General features: G+C 39.0%; 1 protein-coding gene across 3 annotated transcripts in view; it reads left to right on the top strand.

Annotated features, from left to right (window-relative positions):
• Positions 1-19,697, top strand: part of grip2a (glutamate receptor interacting protein 2a) — a 101,777-nt gene that overhangs the window by 22,147 nt on the left and 59,933 nt on the right. For all 3 annotated transcript variants that reach the window (XM_056464091.1, XM_056464093.1, XM_056464092.1), the window contains exon 3: positions 4,650-4,785. In XM_056464091.1, coding sequence (XP_056320066.1) covers positions 4,650-4,785 — 136 coding nt within the window. The remainder of the gene's footprint in view (positions 1-4,649; positions 4,786-19,697) is intronic.

Raw genomic sequence — 19,697 nt, forward strand, 5'->3', positions numbered from 1 at the left:
TCCCATGGTGCACGTCAGAACTGAAAATTCTGTGCGACTGCCACAAGGGGGCGTATTCCAACAGTCGTGTCCAAATGTCGTGTGCAGTGGAAAGGTGGCTTGAGAATGACGTCAACTGAAACTTTGTCCTACACCACACCCACCAAAAGGATACCGTTGGTACCCTTTTTGGCAGTGGAAATGCAAGCTTGATAAAGTACCGACCCGTACCGACTTTACCACTCAGTGGAAACGGACCATTATGGAACCTTATTGTAAAGTGTGACCAAGTGTGGTATGGAAGCTGCTCTGTTGCTGAGCGTAAGGCACTGCAGCGGGTGGTGAAAACTGCCCAACGCATCACAGGGACTACACTGCCAGCCATAGAGGACATCCAGAAGAAACACTGTCTGCGCCGAGCACGCAGTATTCTTAAGGACACCTCTCACCCTGCTCACAGACTGTTTTCTCTCCTGCCTTCCGGCAGGCGCTTCAGGCTCCCCCGGACAAAAACCAGCAGACTGAGGAACAGCTTTTTCCCTCCCCAGAGCTGTCTCCCTTTTGAACTCTGCCCCTCACTGACTCTTTTGCCCCCCCAATACACCCCCCACACTCCTCTAACTTATACTCCTCACAATCACTGCACTATTTAACATTTGCACATTTAAAGTTTGCACATATTCATTGCACTGATTCACTTATTTGAACTGTTCATACTCACTGCACATGGACATTTGTAATTATGTTTATCTATCTGCCACTTCTGATTATTAATAGCATCCTGTACATATATTCATTTATTGTAAATCTGTTCATAGCTAATGCAACCTGTATATAATGTTCATAGTACATCCATCTGTAAATATCACCATAGTTTTTCTATAACTGCACTTTATAACTTATACCTGTATCCTGCACTTGCTGCTATTGCACTGCTGGTTAGACCGAAACTGCATTTCGTTGCCTTGTACTTGTACATGTGTAATGACAATAAAGTTGAATCTAAAAAAAAATCTAAGATCTGCAGTGTACAGTAATCGCAGCCAAAGGACCAGAACACCTTCTTTTCCCGTGTCAATTACACAAGATCCACCAACAGCATTCAATCAGTTCCCCACAGACAAAATCAGGTTTTCTCATTCACGATATCCATCAAAACAGGAATAAAAAAGGCTCCTGCGACTTCATGCATTTGATGCTGACTTTACCAGTCCACCCGTGTGTTCTGCTGTAGATGGAGTCTGTCAGCTTCAGCACACACTCTGCGTCTCATTCCTTAAGGTGAAGAGACTGTTGGCCTGTGATAATGCTGATATTTGATTTCTTCAGACCGCTGCTGTTCCCCTCAGTCTCTCTCTGTGCTTTTCCTTGAGACCGTTGGGCCCGCGAAGAATCATGTCAGTTCATTTGTCTCTGCTGATTTCCCACACTGACACTCACTATCAGAAGCTGTACGGATTTAACAGCAGTAATGAGCACATACTATGGGTCACGGCGACTACATCACAAAGCCTTATTAATTTCATTTGGCTTCATTTGTCTTCGTTTTGTCATAATGAATGTAATGATGTCTTCTTTATAATGTGGTTGAGTGTTGTGTTATTGTATTTTCGTAATTGAAAATATGTGGTCATTTACGTAAACAGTGAACTATTGAACCGCATGGAAATTTTCATTGTATTCATCTAATTTAATGCAATATCAATTGGTGAAGTAACATAATTATAATACTAATGAACTGTACTTGTGGGCGGCACAGTGGCTCAGTGGTTAGCACTGTTGCCTCACAGCAAGAAAGTTGCTGGTTCGAGCCCCGGCTGGGCCAGTTGGCATTTCTGTGTGGAGTTTGCATGTTATTCCCATGTTGGCGTGGGTTTCCTCTGGGTCCTTCGGTTTCCTCCACAGTCCAGAGACATTCACTATAGGTGAATTGAATAAGCTATATTGGCCGCAGTGTATGTGTGTGAATGAGAGTGTACATGTGAATACATGTCCTTATACTACAGGGCTCGAAATTGCAACCATTTTGGTCGCATGAGCGCCCGAAATTTAATCTATGCGCCCTCATAATATATTTGGGAGCATTTGTGTGTCTGAATATAATGGTTGTAGTGCAATCTGATTTGATTTACTCTAAAAACTTGCTGAATCGCTCTACCCTGCTGCTTTATTGGTTCATAGCTGTCAGTCACTCAACGCTTCCCGCTGTCAGATAACAGGGAGCTTTTGTTACTGCAGGAAATGCAAACGGCTGAAGAGTGAAAAGTGCACAGGTTTGCAAACCTCACCTAAAGTTATAATAATAATAATAATGGCGCAGATGACAGCGATCATGACATGAGGTAAATGTTGATCCGCCAGCTGAAATCAATCGAGTGTTTTCGGAGAAGGTACCCGAATCTCGACGCGTTGCATTCACCGCGTGTTCAGCGCAAATGTCCGCTAAATATAAAACCTAACACTTCACACATCATCGCCAAAGAAACTCACCTTTACTAAGTTTACACTGAAACTACGGCTCATAACAAAGAGCGGAATAGCGCTGGTGGTCATCGCGAGAATCCTGCTCTGTCTGCTCATAAATTGGTGCGGCTGACTCGCCTGCTTTATTCCACCAACACAGAGAAATGAAGATCAGCTCATAACGAGACTGAGCATTTACAATGACCCAAACCAAAACTTTTAAAGAGTGATAGAAGTGAGACTTTCTTTTGTCCGTTCTTCCTTGAGATGTATATTATTTTGCTATTGAAAGTAATACCATGATATTATACCGTCACCGTTCAAAAGATGAAAAATACCGTGATATTAATTTTAGGTCATATCGCCCACCCCTACTGGAAGGGCATTCGCTATATGTCATCCCTTCGTGTAAGTTAATACACTGAAAAAATATATTTGTTCTTGGTAATCTTTCATCAAAATCTGACCGCTTCTGCTTTGGAATGACAGTCCTTCTATGATGATGTCAGTTTGATGACTTGAGTGAAATATGCTTAACCACGCCTACACTATCAGCAAAAATAAAACTCCGCTCCCTACTCCATATTTAATTTCAGTTGGAAATATATTAAAGGTCCCACGAAAGAAAATACTTTTTTTTAGATGTTAGTATCAGTATTGTTTGTTTTTCAGGATTGCTATAAGCTAGTGTGCTCTAAAATCAGAGACAAAATTCGCATATAGAAAATATAAAACTGATAAACATGTAAAGCTTGTAATGTAATGTAATGTGTATTTATTCACCTTTTTTTCGCGTACGAGCGGGCGCAGTCATTTGAATCTTGTTGGCTCAAGAATTCTGGTCTCATTCCCTTCCATTCATTTTTAGACGTTAAAAACAGCTTGTTATGCTGCTTAATGTAATGCAAACACTTGTTTGTAGAGCAAGTAGCTTGACTGTTTTCTGCCGTTTATTACTCCCAGTCATTTCTCCCATAGGGAGCTGAATCGGAAAACAATCGCAAAAACAAGCGCATTTCCGCATCAAAGAATAGGGTCAATATAGCGTGATTATGGTGTATGGCCATACACCCAAATCACTTCACAATCATGAGTGGGGTCTCTCCACACCTCCACCAGTATGCAGCATCCACTTGGATGATGCGACGGCAGCCACAGGTCAATGGCGCCAGTGCACTCACCACACACCAGCTATTGGTGGAGTGAAGAGACAGTGATACAGCCAATTCTGTGGATGGGAATGATTGGGAGGCCATGATCAGTAAGGGCCGATAGAGGGACTTTTGGCCAGGATACCGGGGTTATACCCCTACTCTTTACGAGAAGTGCTATGGGATTTTTAAGGACCACAGAGAGTCAGGACCTCGGTTTAACATCTCATCCAAAAGACGGTGCCCACTGACAGTATGGTGTCCCCTTCACATTACTGGGGCATTGGAACTCACGTAGACCGCAGGTTGAGCGCCCCCTGCTGGCCTCACTATTACCACTTCCGACAGCAACCTAGTTTTCCTATATGGTCTTCCATGCAGGTACTGACCAGGCTCAGCCCTGCTTAGCTTCAGTGAGTAACCGGTCTTGGGCTGCAGGGTGATATGTCTGTGGCCATAGCGGCTATGGCTTGTAGTTTGTCACTCCAGCCTAAATGGATCAACGATTTTTCCACGTCACCTCATACTTCAGTTTCACATCAAATATGTTGACCAATCAAATGCTCTCTAGTGTCTGACATGCCCCGCCCCCTTCAAAACACTTATCGTTTGCTTTTCATTTGATGCGCTTGAGCTCAGCCACTCTCACTGGCAGAGTTGTGCTCAAACAAAACACTATTGGCTGTTTTTTAAAAAGGGGAGGAGCTATATTCTGTCCCACCCTCTGTCAGTTGAGATTGTGTTAAACATCGAATAGAAACTGCACATTTGAAAGCACTTCGCAGGACCTTTTAACATGCTGAAATGCAAGTCTGCAGCTTCTTCAGGTTCACACTGACTTTAATGTATACATTTACTTCACTATACTACTAGACTGTCGCACCGCTTTCCCCATCTGTCCTTTATATAATGGTTAAATGAGTCTGATTTTCATGTCACAATGCATGGCTTCACCAGCATCTTGGGGCCCTTGGGTGAAGTATCTGCTGTGAAGGTCCAGGTGCTGCTGCTGGTGTGTTTAATGTGTGTTTAATGTGTGTCTTTGTGTCCACTCAGATGAGCAGAGAGGTGTGACCACGGTGGAGCTGATTAAAAAGGAGGGCAGCAGCCTTGGCCTCACCATCTCTGGAGGCTGTGACAAAGATGGCAAGCCAAGAGTGTCAAACCTGAGACCAGGAGGCCTCGCGGCCCGGTGAGACACACGCACGCACGCACGCACGCACGCACGCACGCACGCACGCACGCACACACACACACAGACAGTGGCTCATTCAGTCAAACCCTCCAAGATTTCACGATTCCACGGTCGCTGAATGTGCTATATGCACACAGACTTTTCAGACTTTACATTTTCAGTCAGCCATCCCAAGCGCTTCTGGTAAAATAGCCACGTTTAAGATCTGATTTCTTCAAAGAGCCCCTATTTTCCATTAAAAAATGTCATATTTTGGTTTTGGAGGTCTCCAACAACAGGCTGATGTGCATGCAAGGCCAAAAAACCCTTTCATTGTCTTCTAATATGCATTTATTTTTACCTATTTATCCCAGCGACTCTTATATGAATCGTTCAGCGATTTAATTTGTTCCCAAACCCCTCCTTAGTGCAAAGCTAATCTGCGCTGATTGGACCGATGACCCAGTCTATTGTGATTGGTCGACTGTGTTCAGCACGAGACGAGAAATACCCATGAGAAATACCCACCATGGCTACAGTATGAAGTAGCAGAAAGTATGTGAGAGCCCAGTGCAGGAATGCAATAAAGCAATGCAGTTAAACACCAGCATATACCCTACTCTTAACCTCAACAACGGCACACATTCAGTATTAATCCACACAGTAGCAAAAGTTGCACAATTTTGAAATCTGACCGCGCTGCGCGTGTGAGGAACAGCTGATGGTGGCTATAGCAATGACAAGCAGCAGAGGATCACGAGTTCAGAACATACCGGTCAACCCTCCCGTTTTTCCCGTGATTCTCCCGTATTTTACAGTTCTATCCCGCTATCATCCGGTAAAAGTATTTTCCCATATTTCTCCCGAATTTTCAGTCTTTCTCTGAAGGGTGTCAAATAAACATTAAAGAGCTGAGCCTCCATATACGCAACCTATACCACCGAACCACCAGGGGCCGCTCTTTGCTGTTAAATGTGTGTCTGTTCTGTGCTTTTGCTTTGTTTAGGCATGAAAACACTTTGAAATAAATATAAAAATGTTTTAATATTTTCATTAAAGGTGCTGTCTCACGTTCATATGCAATCCTCAAAACATGACAGTCAGCTGACACGCTACATAGTGATAAATAGACTTGAGCTGCGTCTCGAATGGCACACTATACACTATGCACTAATGCACTATGTGCTTATGCACTTACACACTCAACAGCATAGTATATGCATGTAGTGTCGTCCCAAATGGAGCACTAATGTTTTTTTACTAAGCGGAAATTCAAACCGTTTCCCTGATAACGTTTGACGGTTACCAAATCAGTGAAATAAATGACTAAACTATCAATTAATACCTGCCATGAGTATAACCGCATTCACCCTCGGGAGGCGCTATAATCACTCTCGTATGAAAATATTGCTTTCACCATCCAAAATAAATAAAGTTATTCAACATGTGCGCCCGATAGCTCCGCCCCTTCTGCTACGTGAGCAAAGCTGCGGTCGTTGAGTGTGAATGGCGAAGAATAGTGCATAAGTATGCGATTTTTGGACGCAGCTACTGTTTCCCAAATGGATTTCTAGCAAAGCGAAAGTCTGGGTTTTGGGTCCGTGTTTGAACAGACATATACACATAATAAAATCTAAAGATGTCGATCTTGGAGGTTTTTTTTTCAAACACAACTAATTTTGTCCTAAATGAGCATAAAAAATTAGGAAAGCCATCGAAAGCTTTCAGTATAACCTTAGATCTGTGCAATTTTAAAGTGACACCTGTTATTTAATGTCATGAAAAGAAAACAATCTAAATAAATAAGAGATTCATTCGTTGCTCTTTAATCAGAATGTGTAAGTTACACAGTGAAGAAACGGCTAATAAGATTTGATAGCTTGAATCTATTTCATTATAATAGCTTTTAGTTTTAATAAGCTGAACTGTTTGTTAATGTATTTGCTGCTAATGTATACTATTTAATTTTTCTCTTGTAAATAATAATAATAAAATATATCACTGACAATTTAACTATTTATTTACAATGAAACGGCTTAGTAATTTGGGGATTTATTAAAAGGGGGGTGTCGGGGGAATCCCTTATTATGGTGGGCATATCCCTTATTTTCACATCCCAATGTTGACAGGTATGGTTCAGAAACGCATTGAAATCAGTAAAGGAAGAAGCATGTGTAACATTTTTTACGTAGTTTTGGATGCAATATGTTAAACAGCCCTATACAGATATAACCTGAGAGATACAGTACAAGATCTGTAATTGATCCGTGATGATACAACTTATAACACACAATTAAACACATATTTTGCAAACTACACAAAACGAGGCAACAATTTTAATTACACTTACATGTTATGATCTGGAGGAAGAAGAAACTGGTCCATATGAACTGTGAAAGTTACTGACAAAGTCCCTGTCAAAGTCTGACAAAGTGCCATACATACTAGTCTTTGCTGCTCCTTCAAATGCAAACAGCCGGTGAGTCCCACGTTGAGCAAACATAGCACACTGTTGGCTATACTGTGGTATTGTTGTGTAAATAAACTTTAACTCTTTTATTCAGCTGAATATCCATCTGTCAGTGATCGTCATCTTCGCTTCATGATCAGTCCCATGATCCCCTGCGCTTTACTAGTGTCTGAAGTGAAAGCACGTTCACATTTTACCGGAACTGGAACTACATATTTGGTGATGAACCCTGTCGATGCGATCAAGCAAAAGATCCGAACCCAACTTGATTCGTTTATTCGACTCTGAGTCAACTATTTCGCTAAAGAATCAATAGTTTTAAACACAGTGCTCTTTCAGATTTAAACCTCAGCTGTATGTTTTTATTCACTTAGTGCTGTTGTACACTGCATGGAAGCTCATTTTCAAAAACCCATAATAGGGATTCTTTAAAAATCAGCGATATTCACTGCCTGATTGGTATACGATATAAAGTGGGTCTCAAACCGGACAAGAAACCCTGGATTAAATGCATTTTTGCGGCAGCTCTTTAAAATATGGAAATGTATTTTACCCCAGTATTTTCAATGGAGTTTCTACGCTAATCTGCTGCCACTTATGGAGCTAGCATATACAGTCTTTCATCTCGTTTTACGCTTGAACAACAAAATGAATGCTTAAGTCTATTTAACTGGTTGTAATTTATTTACATTACAACATCGATGCTGTAAAAGGAATCTTATGAAATTGAAAACTGTCACATAAACCTTTCCCGGAAGTTTTTATAGGCTGAAAAACACTAGCTGTGCTTATAGCCTATTTAACGCAAAACCAAGTAAACGTCGCCAAGTTTAGTGGAGTTTGTGTTTTTTTGTTATTTAAATTGTTGCAGATTTCCTGCATGTTTAGGATCAAATTCCCACCGTGCCCCAGAGTCCCATCTGCATCGTTTTACATTCAAAAACATGTGAATGTGTATACATGTGTATTCGTTAATACAATGTGAATACATGTGTATTCGTGAATAGAATGTGCCCGCAGTGTGCAAAGAACAGAGTCGTTAATACACACTTTTCATCTGGTGTGTGATCTGTGTCATGTGACATTATTGCGACATGCATTCAAAGCCTGTTTGAACTAGGCTATGGGAGTTGTATCACTCACTAAACTTCTACATATTGTATACAGTGCTTAGCATATATAAGTACACCCCTCACAGATCTATCTTTTAAAGTCATATTTTTAATAGGAAGCCATACAATATTATATTTGTGCATATACATTAGATCAGTCAGTACTGAAGCCAAATCTGGAACTAATCTAACAAAATAACTTACGATAACGCTCCAAAAACTAGTACACTCAAATTTATATGTTATAGAAAAATATTAAATACACATTTAAAAAAGAGGGGAAAATCAGAAAAGGACAAATTTAGTTGAAGTTTTTAATTTGTTTGTTTTTTTTTTCTAAAGATTTATTTTTGTCCTTTATTAAGTGGATAGGACAGTATTTCAGACAGGAAGCAAAGTGGGAGAGTGAGAGGGGGTAGGGACAGGAAATGCCCTCGAGCCAGGAGTCGAACTAGGGATGCCCTGAAGTGCTACTGCACTATATGTCAGTGCGCTAACCACTAGGCTATTGCGCCGACATAGTTGAAATTTTGTAGTTTGCAATATTTTGCTTGAATTTACTTGTATAATCTTTCAATTTCTAAATCTGTTTGGTGACTAAAATATTATTTTAATAAATATATCTGTTTGAAAAATCTTCTTTGTTTAAATGCACCAAAATACATTGCTTATATTCACTGAGAAATAAATCTAAATATTAATTTTTAAAATGGAGTGTACTCCGTTATGCTGAGCACTGTATATGCATCCTGTTGTCATGTTCATAGCCCCCCGTCTCTTTCTCTCACACATACAGTACACACACACACACACACACACACACACACACGCACACACACACGCACACACACACACACACACACACACAGTGTAAGCATGCATGCTCATCTTCCACCATGTTCAAATAGCTGTAAAACAACATGCATGTATTATAACAGTTGGTTTCATTTTGAAATATGATGAAGCAGCTTAAGGGGTAAAGTGTAGTTTCTCTCAGTGTTCCCTTTATATAAGTTACAGTAATCAATGAATTGTCAAGGTAAAAAAAATTATGTGTATATTTTTACAGCAAATCAATAAATGAAATGGTGCAAAATTTGCAGCGAATCTTGCTAAAACTCACCACATAATAAATCATTTTTGTGAATCATTTCAAAAAATGTTGTCGTGAAATCATGTAGGGACTGATTCAGTGCTCAAAGGTTGTTCTTTAAAAGTGCTGAATGTAATTGTTCGACTCTTCTAAAGCATAAAAATACCATAATATGTTTGCTGATATTTAAGAAACATGCTCGGTGAACATATTTGTTTATCTGAAATTCAGTGCTGAAGTCAGATATTTTGCCTTGAAAATGTGCATTTCGTGTAGAAAATTTCATGTCGAAATGTTTGTCTTTGTTTTGGTCTCTATAACCCACCCACTGCAGTTTCAGTTTTGACACCCAATCTAGCACCCACGATCTAGGCAAACCATATCTGGGAACATTATGAATATTTAACATATCTGCAGTTTCTGAACTCAAATTATGTAAATAAAAATAAGTGGTTAAACACTTATGACTTTATTCACGTGTCCACATTCACAAAGAAAACGTAATAGACAATTAGTAATCCTACACTAATTGTAGGATTAAGTGTAATAAACTAATTCAGGATCTTAATATTATCATACTTGGTTAAAATCGCTTTGTTGTAAAATATAAAAAGCAAACAATAATGTGTCACATTGAAATGAATTACTATAGTTAATCATGTAAACAATGTATAATATAGTTAATACATTTTATCTTAACTGATTATCTGATTAGAAACCACTATCTTTTTCTAAACTGTAGCAACAGTTTTTTTTTATTTATTATTTATTAACAGTTAATTTGCTTGTAATGCTAAATTTGTTGCAACTAAAATTACAACAAATTACCACTACTTTATGGTACAACAATATATTGCTTACTATAAATCATTATAGTATTTAATGTGGAAGTCATTAATGAAAAGTTATTAGAAAATTAAACAAATAAATATCATTAAATCGTTTGAGTAAAATATTAATATAATGTTATACATTTATTACATGTAAGAAGATTTTTTATTACATATAAAGATGTATTCTTGCCTATATTAACTTGCTATTATTTGCTTCATGATAAATGAATCCATTATATAAATTAAACCTGTCCAATTTAGATCGTTCAGCAAGGTCAGCAAACGAGTATCTGCGATACTGACTCTGTCAGATAATGACTGATCAATGACGACTGATAGAAAACTGTTCAGTCTATAATATAATATATTTAATGGCGATTGGAAACAACGCTCCCCCGTCTCGATTGCAATATTTGTGAAATAGTGAACACTATTGTGTATTGTGTACAATATTTATTAACAATATATCTAAAATTATATTGATGACGATGTCCGAGAAGACGTTAATAACAATAACATCCGTTGTAACCATATATGGTTTGCCTAGATCGTGTGGGCTGGATTGTGTGTGCCTGAAATATTATTGGAGGATCCCTAAAACTGCGTGCGCAAATGTCAAACCCAAAACCAACTTTACTGAGCTAGGAGGTGATTGGTTTTCTAAAGTATTTCCCAGTTCACGTTCGAGGGCTTGTGCAGCTTCACGAAGCAGCTGAGGAACAGACTTCGCCATGTTCATGCGGCCAAATGTCCCAAATAGTCCTCCTCGCTACAGCTGTGACGACAGCGGCCGCCATATGTGGCCAGGCCAGAATGCATTTTCAATTTCACATCGGCTTTCATTCGTCGCGAATAGATGTATTAAATGAAATTGGATTCTTTTTTTTCATTTTGCAGCAAACATTGCACATATGTCTTGGAAAGAGCTAACTAATATACAGAAATACGTTGCCATTTAACATATTGCATTATCATTTTGTGTATTACATTTCAAAATTTATTTTGCTACAAACATCCCTCGGTGTTATGCTGAAAATGTAATCCCGCGTTTCCTCGACGTGAGTGTAAATGCATTTAGGACAAATAACATTTAAATGATCATTTTGCTTCAGTTTCTGCTTGTACTTTATACACATCAAATCAGTTTGTGTATTGCATTTTCAACTTAATTTTACAGCTTATAAAGCCATAAAATGTGGATACAATTTACATATTAAAACAGTGTTTGAAATGAGAAATGCAAACGATGGAGTTTAATTTTCATTTTCATTTTGCACCGAACATTGCACATATGTCCTGGAAAATGCTAATTGAAATACAGAAATACATTACCATTTAACATATTGCATTGCCATTTTGCATATTACATTTCAAAATGACATAAGCTGCTCATATGCTTCCATATTGGACGACGGGGGAGGGATTGTATTTGAAAGATGCTATGCTAACTGGTTAGCATTTAGGCAGATCACCTACTGCAGCTTTAAAGAGAACATAGTTTACCTCTTTTTTATGATTTAATATTAATATTATGGTTCCTCTGAGTGTGCCAGTTTAGGTTCAGTTTAAAACACAATTCAGATTTTTTTATTATAATGTGTTAAAAAGTGTCATGTTGGGGGCGTGTCCACAGCTCGCTGATTTATGGGTGTGTTGCTTCACATGTAAATTAGCTTCGGCTTCCCGCCCAACGTAACAAGGGGGCGGAGCCATGAGCTCACCCGCTCTGCATTTGCAACAGAGACAGGAAGACTGAGAGAAGGAGCAGGAGTGAGAGGATCAGCAATCAGTCGTACATATATGACTCGGACACAGATCGAGCAGAGAGTACAAAATCATTTGTGTCTTTGTACAGTTTTACAGCCAACTGTGTGCTAGTTTCAAGTACCGAGCTTGTACACCGAGACTAATAACCACGCACACTGGAATTAACTTTGACTGAGGCACCTGATGCGTCGCTCGAAGCCACGACACGGCACACCAGACACTCTCTGTGGCGCGGCAGGAACATGAAGTGTCCCGAATCGTCGCGCTGTTGTGTGTACCCTGATAGAAACCTATGTTTAGAATTCTAAAACGCATGCTAGTTAAGATCAGGGAGCTTCTGGGATCGCGAGAAATGCAAACGGCTGAAGTATAAGGTAGACTCAACGAGAAGTACACATGTTTGCAAACCTACCTAAAGATACAAGCAATAATTCCGATTAGAGCGATAATGTGGAGAATATTGATCTTATTTTGAGCCCAATGAGCCTTGCATCTAAAAATAGAGCTAGGGTGTTCCTTTAGTGATATTGCTTCGACTCACGCTGAAAATGGCGGACGCGAATCAACATACGGAGGATATGATGACACGGCTGTCAATCAATATTGGTGGGCGGGGGGACCGCACTCCTACGTAAAGTTGTGGTCGATCTGAAAACCGCTCCAATTGGTCCACCGTTTTTTATGTTGTTAAATTGAAAAAAAAGCACTGGGTGTGCTTATATCACCCCAATATGACGGTCTATACACCATACATGCACATATGTCTGTCCAAACAGCTTGAAAAGTAGATTTTTTTTACCATAGGTGCCCTTTAAAGTGCGCTTACTATTTTTAGAATTTCAGTGTGAATGCATCGTCGATGCACCAAGATATCGATTTGCATCGAGTTGATGACATGATAATCATAACCGAACCAATTCGTGAGACCAGTGTAAATTCAGACCTCTACTACTTACACTATTTATCCTACAAAATGACGTAGAATAGTACATAAGTACACGATTTGGGACGCAGACCCTCTCCAGTGTTTTGAATTTGGACTGCAATACTAAGTTCAATCCTACACACTGTACCTTTAACAGCTCAAAAGACCTACTGAGATTGCCGATGCCCCGATCTTGATTTTTAATGGTTATTTTTGAATGTTTAGTGTTTTACAATTTTCAGATTCTTCTTTTCAGATTTTTAAAGCTAGAATTTTATTTTACACACATGCACAAGGCAATTATGTGCTTTATCATGACTGTGTGCAGTAATTGAAAATTAAAAGCTACAACAGTACTTTAAAAGAGCAGTTCACTTCCACTTGATGGTCACCATTGACTTCCATAGTACTTACGTTTCCTATGATGGAAGGAAACAGTGACCGTCAACTGTTGGGAAACAAATATACATTTAGTCATTCATTCATTTTCTTTTCAGCTTATTCCTTTTATTAATCAGCGGTCGCCACAGTGGATTGAACCGCTAAATTATCCAATGTTAATCCAATGTTAATGCAAAATTAGCAAATGTTTTATGCACGGATGCCTTTCCAGCCACAACCCAGTACTGGGAAACACCCATACACTCTCACACTCATACACTACGGCCAATTTAGCATATTCAATTCCCCTATAGCGCATGCTTTTGGACTGGGAGAGAAACCGGAGCACCCGGAGGAAACCCACGCCAACAAGGTAAGAACATTCAAACTCCACTCAGAAATGCCAACTGGCCTTGCTGGGACTCGAACCAGCGGCGGTGACAGTGTTACCCACTGAGCCACCATGCCGCCTTACATTTAGTCATTTTAAATCCATTTAATATTTGAAAAACTGTAATAGTATCTCAGCTATGCTAAAATAAGACTAGTGTGTGTGCGGTGTCACATGTTTACTCACAGCTCTTTAACCTCAGGATCTGCAGTGCTCCAGTGTGTGTGTGCGCGTGCATATGTGTGTGTGTGTCCCCGGGAAGTGGGCTGCTCCATCACATCAGCCTCTAGTGTGCCAGGCTGATGCAGTCCTAACGTGACCGCGCTCCTCTGTCACACACACACACACACACACACCAGAAAGATTATAGTTGAATGGCTGCTCTGACCTGTAGGCAGTCGCAGGATTGATGTGCATATTACTGAATGCAGAGCTGCAAATGTTTGCTTGCAGCCAGGTGATTTGCAGCTCGTGCCACACTTACAAATAAAGGTTCCAAAAGAGCTTTTTTTCACTGATGCCACAGAGGAACTATTTTTGGTTCATTAAAGAAGCATTCATTAGGCAGCTCTTAAAGGGATAGTCCACTTAAAAATGTCAATTTACTTACCATTTACTGACCCTCATGTGGATTTTTCTTCTGTTGAACACCATGGACATCCATATTAGGAACAAAAAAGACTATGGAAGTCTATGGGCCTTATCATACACCCGGCGCAATGTGGCGCAAGGCGCAACGCAATTGTTGTTTGCTAGTTTCAGCCTGGCGCAAGAGTCGTTTTGACGTTTTGCGCCACGCTGTTTAAATAACAAATTCATTTGCGCTCATATGTGCGCCACACATATGTCCAAGTATGTATGGCTGCAGCCCAGAGACCTCCAGGTGGGAGGGACTTCCGCCGCAAGTAGGTTATGCTCCGAAGTGGTGGGGCTTATGCAGAAATATATTCAATTCAATTCAATTCACCTTTATTTGTATAGCGCTTATACAATGTAGATTGTGGCAAAGCAGCTTCACATAAAAGGTCATAGTAAATAGGAAAAGTGTAGTTCAGTTTGTAGTGTTTAAGTTCAGTTCAGTTGAGCTCAGTTCACTGAGAGTCCAAATATTGAAGAGCAAATCCAACGATGCGCAGCTCTATAGATCCTGAACCATGCAAGCCAGTGGCGACAGCGGAGAGGGAAAAAAAACTTCACTAAAGGCGGAAGTGAAGAAAAAAAACCTTGAGAGAAATTTCTCCGCTGGCCAAACGTCTTGTGCAGAGCTGCAGTCTCAGTGGCGGAGGCTGGAAGCTGGCCTCAGCGAAGACTCGTCTGTCTCTGGAGCGTCACAGGAATCAGTCTCATGTTCTCCACTCTTCCATGACCATCACAGTAGCTGCTCAGGATACGGCCTGGTCCAGGTTATGGAAACCTTGGGATCATCTCGTCGTTGGTCTTGGATCGAATCAGTGACTCTGCATAGTCTGAGGGCCTCGGGAAGAGTATTCCCAGGTGGAAATGGAGAATAAAAAAATAATTAGCGTAGCTGCTGTTCATAGTGTATATAAACAAGACGCAGAAACCTGTGTGGAAGCCCCCTAAATGGTGCACTAAGTGTATGCTTTACTAAACAGAAAGGTCTTTAATCTAGTTTTGAATTGGGAGAGTGTGTCTGAGCCTCGGACGTTATCAGGAAGGCTATTCCAGAGTTTAGGAGCCATAAATGAGAAGGCTCGACCTCCTTTACTCGACTTTGCTATTCTAGGTACTACCAGAAGCCCTAAGTTTTGAGACCTTAAAGAGCGAGTTGGATTGTAGCGAGACAGAAGATTGGTTAGATAAACAGGAGCTAGATTATTTAAAGCTTTATATGTAAGAAGCAATATTTTAAATTCAATATGAAACTTAACAGGCAGCCAGTGTGAGGAGGATAAATGTGAGGTGAAAGGAGGTGATGTGATCAAATTTTCTAGACCTGGTAAGAACTCTGGCAGCTGCATTTTGTACTAATTGAAGTTTGTTAATAGACGATGCTGGGCAGCCAGCAAACAGTGCATTACAGTAGTCCAGCCTAGAAGTCATAAAAGCATGAACTAGCTTTTCTGCATCTGAGATGGATAGCATACTTCGTAACTTAGCGATATTTCTCATATATACAAGTACTTCAGGCAAAATCGACACAAATACGAACTTTAAATGTCATGAGAACACTTCTTACGTTGTCAGACAAATTTCATTGCTTAATATATCTTACCTTTAGGGGCGACGCAGTGGCGCAGTAGGTAGTGCTGTTGCCTCACAGCAAGAAGGTCGCTGGTTCAAGCCTCGGCTGGGTCAGTTGGTGTTTCTGTGTGGAGTTTGTATGTTCTCCCTGCGTTCGCGTGGGTTTCCTCCGGGTGCTCCGGTTTCCCCCACAGTCCAAAGACATGCGGTACAGGTGAATTGGGTAGGCTAAATTGTTCATAGTGTATGAGTGTTTATGGATGTTTCCCAGAGATGGGTTGCGGCTGGAAGGGTATCCACTGCGTAAAACGTGCTGGAAAAGTTGGCAGTTCATTCCGCTGTGGCAACCCCGGATTAATAAAGGGACTAAGCTGAAAAGAAAATGAATGAATATCTTACCTTTGTTATTATCAAGCGCTATTTTAAACAGCTATTTCATTGCTCAAAATATATAAAAATGACCCTATAACTCCTTACGCTGTCAAAGGAATTTTATTGCTTAACATCTTACCTCTTTGCTATCGAACTCTATTTTAAATAGCTTTAATGACCCCATAGAGCGATGTAATATGGATACTATTGAACATTAACATATTTTAAACAACTATTTTAGAGCATTGGAATATTTATTTAATAAATCATCCTCCTGTGAATTTTCTTTTCTTTTTCATATATTTCCTAAATGATGTTTAACAGGGCAAGGACTTTTTCAAGTATTTCCTATATTTTTTCTTCTGGAGAAAGTCTAATTTGTTTTATTTCAGCTAGAATAAACAGTTTTTAATTTTTTAACAAACATTTTAATACATATCAGCCCCCATAAGCAATATATTTGTGATTGTCTGCAGAACAAACCACTGTGATACAATGGCTTGCCTAATTACCCTAACTTGCTGAAGATTCTAACTAAGGATCTGAGAATTCTTTCCATTGCTGTTGCTTGTGGTATAGGAACATTTGTTGGATTTATCTTGGTTGGACAAAGTCTGAACATTGAATCATACGCAACTAAGATTATTCAATAAACTGCCCTTTCTTTATCATCATTACTTCGTCTCGTGCTTCTGCTCCTCTCTGGCTTTCTCAGTCAACTCCTATTTTGATAGGAAACTGTTAATAGACCCTTTTCACAATGACGTCACTTCGCTTCCCCCTATCGGCAACTCAGTGTATTTTTAGTTTCGGTTTACCTTTGAATAAATAGGAAACTTCTCTGGAAAGTTTACAAATTAAAATATTAACATTGCACGATCCGATTTAAGACTATTAATCAATACTACTAAGTATTGAGTATGTGTCTAAATGTTTCTCTTTTAATACTGAACTGCTTTCTGAGTTTGAAAATGATTCAAGTTATTAAGAATAGGAATAAGCTATTGCTTATCAAGGGAAGTATGTTTGCAACTTATTAGTTCAGTTTATTTAATTTAGTTTTGTTTTATTTAATGGATTTATTTTTACTTTGATGCTGCTGAATATACATTTATATTATCAGTTATATGTAAATGCTCCAGCATGAGTAAAATCCTTTATTAAATCTTCACATGTACCTGGTAAGTATATTGTCTATAAATGCAATCAGTTTTAGCAATTATTATTTACTGATCTATTAAAGTTTTGTTCAGTTTCTCCATTTGAATGAATTAAGACAGTGTCCTATACCGCCACCAACTGCGTGGGTTTAATTTGACATCTGTACTACCTTTTAATTAATAATGTTACAAATAATTTCATAATCTAATAATACTGAATTAAAATGCTGTCATCTTGGTGTTATATTTGCAATTGTAGATATGTATAATGATTTTGTTTGATTAGTAAGAGTCACATACAACATTATTATTCTATTTCAGTTAATATGAATATTAAATATACATGTTTTATGTTGATGAATGAAATATATAGAAATAAATATCAGAGAACTGAGCAGTAGAATGTGGATAATATGAATGTGTTTGTGAATCGGCTGTCCACTGTAAACAACCACAGTAAAACACCCACAGTTTTATTTATTTCTTATTATTTGGTACACAAAAAATAATAAAAATAAATTTGACCTAAAAAAAATGTCAGCACTCGTATAAACATCTGAAATCTTTATTTGACAAATACTGACAAGTACACACCAACTTCATCTGCTGTATTGACAGCAACACAAGCAATAGACTGTTTAAAGTCCCATTTTCCTGGTTCAAGCGGAAATCTGGATGACCTGTAAGTTATTTTTAGATGTCAGATGTCTCACCTTGAATGCAAACAACAGAACACAGCTGTAGTCACAGTCTAGCCGTATCTGTAGTGAATATACAGCTGATTGGGTGAGTTGGGATTTAGGCGGAAATAAGGAATCACTGCTTGGAGTGAAACCGTACATGGCATGACGTCATGTGGAAATGGTCTATTCAGTTAAACTGGTTAACAGGTATTGGAAACTTTGCTGATTTGTTGTCAAGATACCTGGAGAAACTGACATTTCCTGACAATGTCTGGCATCGGGGGCTGGATCTCGTTTATCTGGCGTGGAGATGGTGATCTAACACTGCCTAATTAACCTAGTTAAGCCTTTAAATATCATTTTAAGCTAAATACTAGTGTCTTGAAAAGTATCTAGTCAAATATTATGTGCTGTCATCATGGTAAAGATAAAATAAATCAGTTATTAGTAATGAGTTATTAAAACTATTATGTTTAGAAATAAAATCTCTTCATTAAAACAGAAATTAGGGGAAAAATATACAGGGGGCTAATAATTCTGACTCCATATATTAATGCTGTTTAACTCCACTGCACAATTATGCAGATCTACAAAGTTATGTGTTTGGGTGTTTCTGCTTTTGCCTTTGGTTGTGTGTTCGCGTGTAAATGAACTGCTTTAGCATGGCGTCATTGTGGTGGTTGCGCGTGTGTGTCGTTGCCTCAATTAATGCGGTGCTTACAGGCAAAATCCCAGTGTTGGTGACAGCAGCGGCTTAAATGAGCTTCTTCAGCAGTACAGGACCAGTCAGTTTTGCTAACATCACACACTCTCACACAACACGGGTACCTGCTGAACAACACACTTCTGTGAAGGAGGATTTTCGCAGTCACAGTATCAGTACAGCAGTATTATGTGGAATTAATCTTTTGCTTTGGGTTTAGATCTGTGAATTGAACTGTTAAAGCCTGTAATAATCTTAGAAGCTGAATGTTATTGCCGATGGTACATTTTTATAAGTTACCATTCAATGTGGACTTTTTATTTTCAGTTAGCCAGCCCAAGCGCTTCTGGTTAACTGTTGCGCCATTACAAAATCGCCACGTTTAAGATCTGATTTCTTTAAAAATCTTCACTGCCTGATTGATATACAATGTAAAGTGGGTCTCAGACCGGACAAGAAGCACTGCATTACGTTTCATTTCTCCTCGCCATGTCTTTAAAATATGGAAATTTTTGTTTTACCCCAGTATTTTCAGTGGAGTTTGTGTGCTAGCCTACTGCTACTGACTGCGCTAGCGTCTTTAATCTTGTTTTATGCTTGAACAACTTAATGAATGCTTAAGTCTATTTAACTGATTGTATTTTAATTACATTACAACATCAATGCTGTAAAAGGAACCGGTAACACTTTATTTTGATGGTCTATTTGAGTATTAGTAAACTGTCTGCTTAATATCTGTTGATACTGCTTCTTCAACAGACATTTAACTGACTATAAGAAACTTAGCAAGTACATGTCAACTTACACTAACCCTAACCCCAACCTAACAGTCTAC

This window comes from Danio aesculapii, chromosome 8, assembly GCF_903798145.1.
Source record: "Danio aesculapii chromosome 8, fDanAes4.1, whole genome shotgun sequence".
NCBI lineage: Eukaryota > Metazoa > Chordata > Actinopteri > Cypriniformes > Danionidae > Danio > Danio aesculapii.